Below are 12,919 nucleotides of genomic sequence, written 5' to 3'. Positions count from 1 at the left end.
TACAAAAAGATCGTTGCATATCAACTATCCTAGTTCTTTAGTATTAAACCACAACAAAAATGTTGATCAGCAAATTCTTTAATATAATACCCTTTCTAACACTGGTTAGTACTACATGCTGCAAGACACAGCCATTTATTCTCGATGTAGCAAGGCTTGGCTCAGATGTCGAGGTTTACACCCCTTATCCTAGAGCATCTCATGTAACAGACAGTGACCTGTGGCTGCTTCCCACTTCTTCCACAAATCCAACCTAATTATCTTCCCCTCTGGTTCACTGCATATCCAAACTGCTTCTAAGAAATAATTTCATTAAAAGACTAAGAAATGCACAAAAACATTCACTGATGTTACCTCAGAAACAGATTGCTGTGCTATGCTCAGGAGACACAAACGACAAGCCCTTTATGAGCTTTATTTAATCTGGATTAAATCAAAACATTTATTTCCTCCATATTTAAGTACAGTTTCAGAGACAGCAGAGAGAGTTATTATTCAACTAGTTAGATCAATGAGTTATTTCAATATAATATGAGATAAAAGTTAAGATCCATACTTTCATGAAATCAACCAAAGCTCTGCTTTTCAACAGAGAAAACTAAAAATCACAAGTAAAACTGAAAATAGTAGAAAAACAGGTCTAGAACTTGTCCAAGTAAACTGGTTTCGTAAAATGCATTCTCATTTAAAATATGGTGAAACTATATTTCTCCTATTAGATTTTTTGGGGCGGTGAGGGAGACAGATTTTTCCACATATATCATTCACACTAAAATAATTCAACTTGGCCCCCAAGGCTGTTCATAAAATTGGTAATGTAAGCAATTGATTTGTTTGGGGTTTAAGACTTTTTTAGATATTTGCACATACAAAGCCTTAAATGCTAAGGGATATTTCTCTAGCAACAACCTCCTTCTCTCATTTATACATCAAAGCTTGGAGCCTGCAAAAGAGTGGAAAGAGCAAGCACAGTGAGAGGACTACTAAGAAAGGAGACCAAACTCTGTTTTGAGATTTTAGGAAGAAAGATTATGAATGAGATCTAACACACTGTCCCACCAGAAAAACGTGCAGATAGATCTGCACTGCTTAGCTACAGAGTAGTTATTAAATATTACAGGTCAGATGTCATCTACTTTGAACATCTAAAATAAACTATTCTAAATACAAGATTCTCCGTAATCAGTGAAAAAAAAGATCACCTGTTTTAATGTCTTTCAAAGCTACAGATCTGGAGGGTACCTTCCAAGCTAGATTCCCTTGAATACATTACAGTAGATACCCTCAAAGCAAGACTGGAGGCAGGCAGGACTCTGATTTATGTACTCCATTTTCTAAAATACTTTTACATGCCAAATACAGTAAAGAGAGATCTTGAATGTATTAGGAAAAATTTTCTAAAGGGCACAAAATAAAAACCTGGTTTTAGTCAATAGTTGAAAATAGTAAAAGCCCAACTAATAATGTGTTCAGTTAATGATGCAACTAGTCAGATAAAAACATAAAGGAGGAACAAATGTTTAAATCCTGTGCATTTAAGAAATAAAGGGCATACAAAGATGATTAAGTTCTGTACATTATCACATATAGTTCAGCATAAACAAGTCAGATTCTGTGGCAATGTGACATGATTCAGAAACAGAGGAAAAACTGAAGCCCACAGAGTAATTAGGTCTTCCAATCAAATCTTTTAGTAGCATAGAAACTGCTTTTACTTTGCTTTCTAATCATAGTTATATCCGGTCAAAATCTTTTATCTTTCACTTTCTGCAATCACTGCCCAAAAACATGGCTCTAGCAAACCTCTATTTCTGCTTAACTGCAGAAGTTTTCTGAGTACTTAGTCTACTTAGTCATTATATGTTCAAGTAACATTAGACAATCTGACAATTTATTTTTTGTTAACTATATAATCTTGGATGTCTATCTTAGACTTACAAAACCCACTGCTGCACAGTAGTTGAGACAAACCCCATCAAAAACATCTGTAACTGCTCAGGGAACTCTGAGCAATTATATTGGTATTGGTATGTCTGGAAATTAGAGATTTCCATTAAAATACTGAAGTGCCTCAGAAATGAAAACAACACTGGCTTTCAAAAGTCACAAAAATCATTACTTAAGATCTACCACAATTTGAAATCTCTCAAATATTTATCACCTTCAATATACATCTATCTCCCTTGATCCCAGCAGCTCAAAAAGCTTCATGACTGCATAGAACTATCCATTGGTGGACATACTACTCATTCCAATTGAGTAGATTGGAAAAATGAAATTTATCATCCCATTTCCTCCTGAAATCATCAAAACAACATTACAAAGAAGAACTCAAAATCCCTTCCAAACATAACATACACTATTATGATATACTCTGTCTAAACAATCTAAGCTACCACCAATCCAGAGTTTGTGCTAAACAGACACTTCAGCATAACAGCAATTTGAAGTGCTAGCTCATTAGAAAAAAAAATCTGATTTTAATTGCTACTCAAGGTCACAAATTAAACTTGTCTGTGCTTTGTATATGAGAAAAAAAACCCTAATGGACTGTGGTTGGATGATCAAATACAAAATAATGCTAAATACAGAAGTGGTGAAACTATTTTTCTGAAATATGCCTTTATCACTAGCTTTCCAATTACTGATTTTTGTGTGTGTGTGTGTGTGAATCATGTGTTATTAAAAAAAGCTGAAGGTATGGTGGTTTTATACTTTAGTTTTGTAGGTTTTTTTAATTCTGTTTAAATCCACAGATAGTGTGATAGAGCAATACTGTATGAAATACAAGTATACACATTTTCCAGCATGTAACTGCATGCACATACAGAGGGGTTTATGTATACCACTTTTTTTCCCACGGAAAAACACAATTCTAGTACAAGCCAGAAAAGATGACCTTTAAATTAGGCATCAAATTTTATATTATCTTTAGGATTTCAAAATGAAAATTTAAGTTAACATGAAGTGATATGTGCATATACTGCCCTCATGCTGTATATAATACAAAATGCAGAAAAATTCAAAATCTCTCAATAAGAAGAGAAAATAACTTATTCTATTACAAAAAAAATAACATTTTTTTAGGATATATGTCTTCACAGAAGTATTTATTTTTCTTTCAAAATACTTACAATAACATCTGAGGGTACTTCACGGAATGAATACGTTGGTTTATTTGGCATATTTTGTTTACTCAGGAGCTCAAAAACTGCAGGGTAAGTGAGCAAGTTTATCAGAGACAAAAAAGACTAGAGAAAGAAAAAAGGAGGGACAAAAGAGAATATTAACCTGTTAAGTATAATTAAGTATATATTAGCAATTATTTCCCATTCAGATTGTTTGTTTTTATCCTTTACAGGCTGAACTTGACATAAACAAAGCTGCTCAAAATAAGACTGTGTACCCTGGCAGGCATCTGTATAATCTAAAAGGGCAGCAGTGTCACTGAAATATGTATTATATGTGACATATATGCATTATTTATGACGTTGTAGAGCAATTTTGAAAATTACAGTATTTCATCACATAATTCTAAAATCACACAGAATACGCTAAAACACATCACTCTTCCTGATTGTACTACAGTAATCAGATACATGAACTGATGGTCAGTATTTAAGACTTTCAGTTTTGTCACGATTGTTATTCATTAATTTACAGTGAATGCTTGGCATTGTGACCTGCCAAGCAACACAAGTATCCTTTCAATCATCATTTGATTAGTGTATTACACCAGCTTTGACACATGTGCCAAGAAGTAAGATTAGATGCAATAAAAATTTACAGAAAGATATGTATCATCCTATCTGAAACACAGCATTGTTTTTTTCTATGATTAAATAAGACTAAATAATAAGATTAAATAATTTCTCACCTTCTGACAGCTTTGGTCAATAGGGTCAACTGGAGCAGATTTGGGTTGCGTAATTCTCAAATCATCTTTTCCACACTCCAAAAGAGACCACAATTCAGTTACAAGTGCCTTTATAAAGCCTAAAGAAAATTTTTGTTCTAATTATCAATTTCATATTAAAAACATTTTACACTACACTTCTAACTCAGATTCTCAAAATTCTCTACACTGCAGACTAAAATTTCATAAGACAGACTGCCTGAGGGTTACTCTTCCTGCTATTCTCAATCCTTTAGTTAAAACTACTTTTCTACAGTGGTCTGCTTATATCCAATCTAAAATCTACAGCAACAGTTTCCAAAGACTATTACATTAGATTAGGACGATATTTATATATCGTCCATATAAATGAGCTGCTGACCTTCTTCAACAAGTTAACTGCAACAGATCAAGGCCTAGTTAGTACTCTCTCCGTGGTTCTAAAAATACTGATTTACTATAATTCATTAATAAATTAAAACATACCACAAAGAAAAGGACAAAAAAAATAATTTAGGAGAAGCACTACTAGTTGATTTTAAAATATTAAATATTTAAAGAGAAGAGGAAAGACAGCCATCTAACTCTGAAATCTTCAAAAGTAAGTTACAGGTTTAACAGAAACTTAACATACATCACACAACCTCTCAGGGCTGAAAATCAATGCTGTTTGGTCTATCATTTGTCTTTGATGCCAAGGCCCGTAAGAAGCAATTTGGCTGAGAACCTTAAACAGGGCAGATGGGTAACTCCTCAAGTAGATCTGCTCCCTGCTTTCTGAAAAATCCCAGAGGCATAAATAATAAGCAACTAACAATCAGTTTCCTTGACTAGCAGAATCTGCCTGCCTTTCTGACAGTCTTTCAGTCAAGTCATCTTAGTTACACACCAGTCACTTCTACACACTCAGAGAGAAGATTTTCAACTTTTGTACCCCATGAACTTCCTTAGCAACTTAAGACAGTACCTTTATTTTATTGATGAGATTCTATTTTTAATAAAATGACTACTTGGACTGCTGATATGGTAACAGTTGAGTAATCTGAGATTGAACCTGAAGGGACTTTGTGCTATAGGTTGACATATAATAATTGCCAATTCAGACATTTTCATTTACATCTCACTACTGTAAAAGTGCACCAATGACATTCAGGCCTTTGAAGTTCCTCACTCTCTGAGCAGTCAATGACCATGGAAATGTACACACAAATTAAAGATATCAACAATTATTAATTCTGATCTGCAGATCAATAAGAAGTACTTGCAAATTGTTTCTAACTTATTTTTAAGCAGTATAAATGTCTTCACACACATACAGGAAATTTCTGGAAATCCAAACCAATGAAGTAAAGATCTTGCATCATTTCAGAAGAAAAAATAAAACAAACTCCCAGATGTGGCATCAAGATTAATGAATGACTTGAAAGCTGGAGAGAATAAATTTCAATTAAGAAGAAATTAACAGACATTTAAGCAGTCTTTGTTAATACTGTGTAATTATTCCACTCAGTTTATCTTTTTTAACATCTTTCTCACTTTTCTAATATACAAGACTACAGGATGGAACTATTCATAATAACATCATTCTTCAATTTACCTGAACTCTGTAGAGCTACTGCACCCATTGGTGTTGTTGCCATTTGTGTAACAATCACCTGATTACCAAGTTCTTCATATTCATTTGTCTGTTGATAATAAATATAGAAGCACGGTGTTAGTTACTCAGAAGACATGAAACTCTGAAATGATCTCTTAAATATTGATCTTTCCTACACTTGTTTACAGAATTTAATCCATTTCATTATTAGACTTGAACGGCTCATAGATATTACCCTCTGCACACCTACCAGGGTCAGACTCCAAACCAAACATCTTTATCAAGTATCTTTTAAAAATTTAAACACAAATACTCTGGTTAGAGACATGTAACACCAGCAAATAAAACCATTAGCATTATAATGGTTTTTGCACACATTCAGTAGGATGTCTGTGACATTACTTTTTTGCCCTAAAAATGCATATTATTTGATTTTTTTGTTATATTTTAAATACTGTCTAGCATATCTAGATTTCAGCATCACCTGCCAGCTTGGTCGAGAAAAATCTGCACTTAGAAGAAAAAAAAAAAGAAAAAATATCTTTCCTAGCATTTCAAACTCTACAGTAAAAAGTCTGAGAAACTAAATATATGCCCAGAATTGTGAAGATGAGCAACATCCAACAAACTTAGATTCAGTGTGCCACCAATATCAAAGATTATAAGTTACATTTTACATTCATTTTTGCAAAAAATAAGTAACAACATGGTTTCCGGATTTATTTTCTTTCTTCTTTCTTTTACTGTAGTAATTAAAACATAAAGAAAAACCACGCACACTTGGTAATGCTTACCTGGATTTTTTTTAATAAACTGCTGAACATAAAGTTCACACAGTCATTCATGGCACCTGTACTATGAAGCAGAAATAATCCTCTGGGTGTCATAGAAAAATTTAGCAAGGCATCTAACAAAGTCTCTTCCCATAACAAACTGCAAGAGTAACAAAATAGTAATTAAAAATTATATGTATAAAAGCATGGGAAAAAAAGAAAACATACAATTTATAACTTTGAAAAACAACAGTACTTCACTCACTGAACTCTATGGTTATTTTATAAATTTATGTTATTTTTAAAAAAGCATTTTTAAAATAGATAATATATATGAGACTGTATTTTGTGCAAACACTCAAACTCATCTTGGCAAAACTATTAGGTAGGAACACAGAATAGAAAGATGATGTAATGGGGAACCCAAAAGACCTATGCCATCCTTAAACATATGTATGACTTACTGACTCTATACAGTCTTCAGGTATTAATGCGGAGTTACAAGTTGGCAAAGCAGGCACAGAATTTCTCAGCAATGTAAAAACATCATGAGAAACTCACATTTGAGGAGTTAAAGGTTCCTGCTAGAGATTAGTACAGAATTATGAAGAAAGGTGTTATATTTACATAATAGCTTCATGTATTAAGCGCAGTACATGGAAAATATTTTCTACACACATGGTAGGAAGAATAGTAACTGCAAGAATAAACTACGATGATACCTTCTGCCCTACAAAGAAAAGTGAAGCAATTACATCACCTATGACTAGGTACCACTCCTGCAGGTATCACTAGACTGTTGTTATCCTGCTTTTTTTAAAGCATTTGCTTACTGGATTCTTATTTCCATTTCTGAGATACACATCAGGAAGTAGCATGCAGCTTCTCCAATAGCAGTGACCCATCACCTCAAAATTTAATCACTACTTCTGCAGAATTCCTGTGTGTCATGTTCAGAAGCAAAGATTACACCCAGAAAATTATCAGCATGTCTTGTTCCACAGTTAGGAGACAGTTAGATGCTAAGAAGACATTGTTGCTTATGTTAATGGTAGAGTCAGAGCTCTGCATCCATAGATCTCTTTTTGCTACTGGATTTGAATTGCTATAACCAGTCCACATGCTACCACTGCAGGCTACTAACTGTTGAGGTGTCTTTACAAATTATACATTAAATCTATGGTGAAGTATATGTAAGAATCTACATAACTAACTAGTTTCTGCACTAATACCAACATTGGCCAATCTTACTACGTAATACTTCGAAGGTGTAAATATGATTCAGCAGAACAGCATTTTAAATTAGCAGCACATCAAAGCCCTAAGATAAACTGACAGCTGTTCTGTTCTATGCTTTCCAATTCACATTTTCCTCAAAACAAATTCTGTAGTTAAAGAGAATCAACTATAAGTCAATTTTATACCACTCTCTAAGCTAAGAAATTCCTCAAAGGTCAGGAACAATTTTGTAACTCTACTGAGACCTATGCTGGGATGATTTCAATCCCTCTACCTACCACTATCATTTTCGCAAAAAGACTGTCCTGGTTTTGGCTGGGAAAGAGTGCATTTCCTTCTTAGTAGCTGGTACAGTGCTGTGTTTTGGATTTAGGATGAGAATGATGTTGCTAAAACTGATGTTTTAAGTTGTTGCCAAGTAGTCTTATCCAAGTCACGGAGTTTCCAGTTTCCCATGCTCTGCAGGTGAGCAGGTGCACAAGAAGTCATGAGAGAGTACAGAACAGCTGAACTGAATTGGCCAAAGGGATATTCCATACCACAGGACATCATGCTCAGTATATAAGCTGGGGGGATTTGGCCAGGAGGGGACAATCACTGTTCAGTGATGAGCTGAGTATCAGTCGGAGAGCGGTGAGCAATTGTGTTACGCGTCACTCGTTTCTCTTGTATGTTATTTCTCCTTTTCATTACTATTATTGTTATTATTATCATTAGTAGTATTGCTATTATTAGTATTACCAAATTTTACTTTGTTTCAATTATTAGACTGTTCATATCACTCAATCCATGAATTTTAATTTCCTTTTTTTTTCCCCTGATTCTCTTCCCCATCCCACTGGGATGTGAGAAGCTGTGTGGTATTTAATTGCCATCTGGGATCAAACTAAAACAAAGACATGGGGTTACAAGATGTATCAATTGTGGTTAAAGAAGCAGTGTCTGTTCACACTTGTACCTGTACATAAATTAAGCATAAACTTACATGTTTTTTGACTCCAGACTTATTGATGAAGTCGAGTCTGCACCAGCTACAGGAGTAGATACTCTTTCTGAAAGCAAATTTGTCTGTAAAATAAAAAATAAATAAGTACCTCCTTACTGTTTATTTACACTATTTTTAAACTCCAGATCTTGCTAATTCTCGTGTTATATATTAAAGAAAAAAATAACAGTGATCAGGTTTTAGTTTAGCCTTTGGCACAGAATACACTATTCCACTACATTTTTTATTCCAGACAAGCTTATTTTCTCCTTCTTCCTTGGGTATAAACAATTTTAAAGCTAGTACATTTTTTAAATTGTTATTAGAATTTTTAAATAAACCCTCTTTACTTCCCACCTGGAGATTCCCAAAGCAAAAACTGGTATTTAAAAGAAAAAAAGAAAAAAAAAAAAAATCAAACACAACTCCTTACTCCATTTCTGTCACAGGAAATGGAAATAACAGTCTCTGGAGTCAACAATGCAACATCAAATTTATTGATTCTGCCACTTTTTATTTATTTATAAATTATAAAAATTTATCTATATTGGTATGGAGATAGAGCTACAGACATAAATATATATATATATATTTATTTTGATGGAGTTTATGGTTTAAATAATACTTGAAAATACCTGGTGTGAAAGACATTGTATATTTTAAATTAATTATTTAAGTTGTTTTATGTTTCTAGGGATAAAAAGCAAATTGCACAATTCAAATGAAAGTCAGCTGTCCTTAATTTACTGTCTTATAAACATGACATAATAAATCCACAAAAGATTCCTCTATTAAACTAGTCAGTGTACTAGATCTGTTGTTCCCCTTTTATTATCATCTGTATAAATTCTGTCCCAGAATTTCATCAGAATCTGCCAAGAAAAAAATTGTTTCTCTGTCAGTCTTAAAACTTCAAGAGACACGTAAATGAAAACAAAACAAATTACCAGTCTAGCCATTTAAAAATTGACACTACTGCTTGGAAAGAGTCCATCGAAGTCCACCATTTTTGCTACCTTATAAATGGTAGAATATTTTATAAACTGCAGGTGTTTTAAAATTGAACAATGACAGAAAATAACTTTAGCATGATGGAGTTGCAAATGGAACTTTCCTGAACTATCTTGTTGATTCCTGAAGTCCTGACTATGTTGATACTTCAGTCTCAATTTGACCACCAGAGTGATGGATAGAAATGGCATTTTGTCAGTTAAATGATTCTTTTTTTTTAATTCAACACATTCAGTCTACATATCTTGTATGTGTCAAGACAATTCCTCTAAATAATGTTCTATACCATAATAAAGGATTTTAATGTGCAAAGAAGTCTTTTGTATATGTGTAAATGCGTTTTAGAGCAAATAACTGGAAATGCCCATGAAAAGCTTTTAAGAGTCTGCCTGCGATAAACACTAAATAGAGCAACGGTTTAGTTCAAGTAAGACTGACTAGTTACACAATAGGAAAGCATAAAAAGATGAACAGATTGATGAGTTATGTAAATTACAGCATGATTCAAGTGAACTAAATTCCTTAATTCAAGAAAAAAACCTCCAGTTTTCAATGTAAGGAAGAATATAAGTTTCAAAACCAACATTCTTTGATGAAAAACATAGTCTACTGCGATATAATTACGATTCTAATTAATAATATATATTTATTTGCAATAAAAATGTATGCCTTTGTGACAATATTCGTATTTGAAGCAGTGAGAAATACCCACAAGCTGGTGATTTAAGTCTCTTCTATTTATGTTCTATCTTTCTGATATTTTCTGCTTCAGTTTACACTGTGACTGTACTTTTTAAATGTCTAATCGTAATAAAAGTATACAACATTTGACAGGAAAAATAGCTGTTCCATTCTCTTTACCTTGCATTCATTTTCCCTCCTGCTTCCTTGCTTCCAGAAAAAAAAAAAAAAAACCTTAGTCTTTTAGCCAATTCTTTGTCCCAGCTTGGTCTGATCCTTCTCTAAGAAAATATTTTAGAGTCACCAGAGGAAAAAAAAAAACATGGTTCCATTTTTCAGTATGAACAATGCAGTGGTCTTCCACTAAGAGTCCTAATACCTATAGCTTAAATATGCTTTCAGTTTAGCTGGAAGCCAAAGTTGAAGATTTGTTTGCTACTTTTACCTAAATGGTGCCAGTGTTATTTTAGATTCAAACGTTTTTGTTAAATTTGCTTCACTGTGAACTTTTTGAAAACTGCATTTGAAGGAACTGCTATCATTTCTTCATCTGAAGTAAACTTGTATAATACATAAGAATTTTCACACTGCATACAACTATTGGAAGAATGAAAATAGAAAAGTATAATGAATAAGGGAAAGATCCGTATACCTTGTTCAGTAAATTCATAACTGAACTGAAGATGATACGGGGACTGAAGTATCTCTCTTATGAGGAAAGGATGAGGGAGTTGGGCCTGTTCAGCCTCAAGAAGAGGCTGTACATAAGTATCTGAAGGGAGGGTGCCAAGAGGATGGAACCAGGCTCTTCTCAGTGGTGCCAAGCAACAGGACAAGAGGCAACGGGCAGAAACTGATGTACAGTAGTTCCACCTGAATATGGGGATGAACTTCTTTACTGTGCAGGTGACCATGCACTGGAACAGAGAGTGGTCATGGAATTTCCGTCACTATTCAAGAAATATCTGGACAGAATCCTGTGCCATATGCTCTAGGATGACCCTGCTTGAGCAGGAAGGGTGGACAAGATAACCCCTGTAGTCCCTTCCAATATTACCCATTCTGTGATTCTGTGATAACAGAAAGCAGAATACACAGAACTGTTCGATCCAAGTTCTTTCTTGCCTGCAGAAAAAGCACTGGACTAGCAATCACCAAAGCTGAAAGACAGAGTCTACACTTCATAAGATATCCGTACACAGGTAAGACAAGAACTCCTGCCTGGCACTTCACATTATGGTCTCTTTTGAGGATAATTCTATGGTGCCTAACTGTTTAAATCAAATATTTGGAATCTACATTTTCTTCTCCATAATTCTCACTGTAACCAACTAGTTTACCAAAAATTAGTAAGAGCACATCTCAGTAGTCTTTCCTTTCAAAATATCCCAAACCAAGAGTGACAACATGATCTCTGGTGGACAGTGGTTATGACATCAAGTGACCTCAAGCACCAAGCACAGTGAATGACAGGTCTACTGATGCATCTTTAGAATTCCTCTTTTAATCTTAAGACATAGAATTCTCAAATCAAGCTTCTGTTAGGTTTACATACAGAAGGAAAGTTTGAAAAGTAGAACTTAATTTTTACATTTTCAAGTACTATCTCACTACTTAAATATACTCAACCTGAAGCAAAGAATAACTATTACACAAGTCGAACCTCTTAGTGTAAGATTTTTTCTAGTTTCCCCAATCCAAAAGCAAGATTTACCTTTCTCCAGGCCTCTGCAATAGATTCATGCAAGCCATAAGGAATTAACATCTGCAGGCCTTCGCAAGTTCTGTACATTTGACGACATATAAAAATGAAAGCTCCTTTAACAACTGGTAAAAACTCGGATCCAGATAAAAGAGAAAGGTCATCACGAAGAAGTTTCGTTGTGAACTGAACAATTACATGAGCAGCTGTAGGACTAGAAATAAAATAACACATTTAAAATGTTGTTTTGCAGTAATCAATAAGCCTCAAAGCAAATCCTCTGACTAAACTACTTTAAATTTTTCTATGGCAAAAGAAAATACAGAAAAAGACTAAAACCCACTATGGAGAGACAAGCTATATGTAACTTGCTACACCAGTCAGAAGAAATGTACAGTAAGTGATTTTACTTTGGCTAACAGGTCTACACAATGCAAAAATACATCCATTGTCTTCCATCCAGCCCACATGACCATGAACTACACAGACTGTGTTTTAGAGGAGTCCAATTCTGAAGAGTAACCAGACAATCATTTTTCCTTCTGCTTAATCAGTGTTAAGTATATCACTACAAGATAAAATTTGTCCTTCTTATTTTTTTTCCTATTCAAGATGTCCTTTTCAAGTATTCTACATTTGTAATGCCAAGGACAACTCTTTCTCCAAAATGCTATCTTACTACCACCCCCTTAAAAACATAATTCTGAGACTTCTCCACTTAGAAGACATACAGTCCAAACATTTTCAGGACCTGCAGTTTAGCTATTTTCAAAGGCTCATCTCAATTTTATTGCCGTTTCAAGTGTTAGCATCAGCCAACAATATACAACCCATAAGATCACACTGATCCTAAATGAGGCACAACATTACACATGGGAGCTTCTTATAAAGGATCGGTCTCTACTAGCTATATTGAGAAGTGAATGCTACATTAAATCTATTCTTTCAATAAATTTGGGTTATTTTAATATTTATTCTAAAATCAAAGAAAAATGGAAAAGAGAGGCCATTGGTCTGAACAGTAGCACCATGAATT

General features: G+C 33.9%; 1 protein-coding gene across 9 annotated transcripts in view; it reads right to left on the bottom strand.

Annotated features, from left to right (window-relative positions):
• Positions 1-12,919, bottom strand: part of TBC1D32 (TBC1 domain family member 32) — an 80,022-nt gene that overhangs the window by 47,047 nt on the left and 20,056 nt on the right. For all 9 annotated transcript variants that reach the window (XM_051792106.1, XM_051792109.1, XM_051792105.1 and 6 more), the window contains 6 exons: positions 11,896-12,097; positions 8,490-8,572; positions 6,287-6,425; positions 5,493-5,580; positions 3,878-3,996; positions 3,135-3,251 (listed from right to left, as the gene is read on the bottom strand). In XM_051792106.1, coding sequence (XP_051648066.1) covers positions 3,135-3,251; positions 3,878-3,996; positions 5,493-5,580; positions 6,287-6,425; positions 8,490-8,572; positions 11,896-12,097 — 748 coding nt within the window. The remainder of the gene's footprint in view (positions 1-3,134; positions 3,252-3,877; positions 3,997-5,492; positions 5,581-6,286; positions 6,426-8,489; positions 8,573-11,895; positions 12,098-12,919) is intronic.

The sequence above is a fragment of the Manacus candei genome, unplaced genomic scaffold (assembly GCF_025592945.1).
Source record: "Manacus candei isolate 608988 ecotype Guabito, Panama unplaced genomic scaffold, ASM2559294v1 h1tg000034l, whole genome shotgun sequence".
NCBI lineage: Eukaryota > Metazoa > Chordata > Aves > Passeriformes > Pipridae > Manacus > Manacus candei.
The sequence above is the reverse complement of the archived record's forward strand: the minus strand, read 5'-3'. Positions and strand labels throughout refer to the sequence as shown.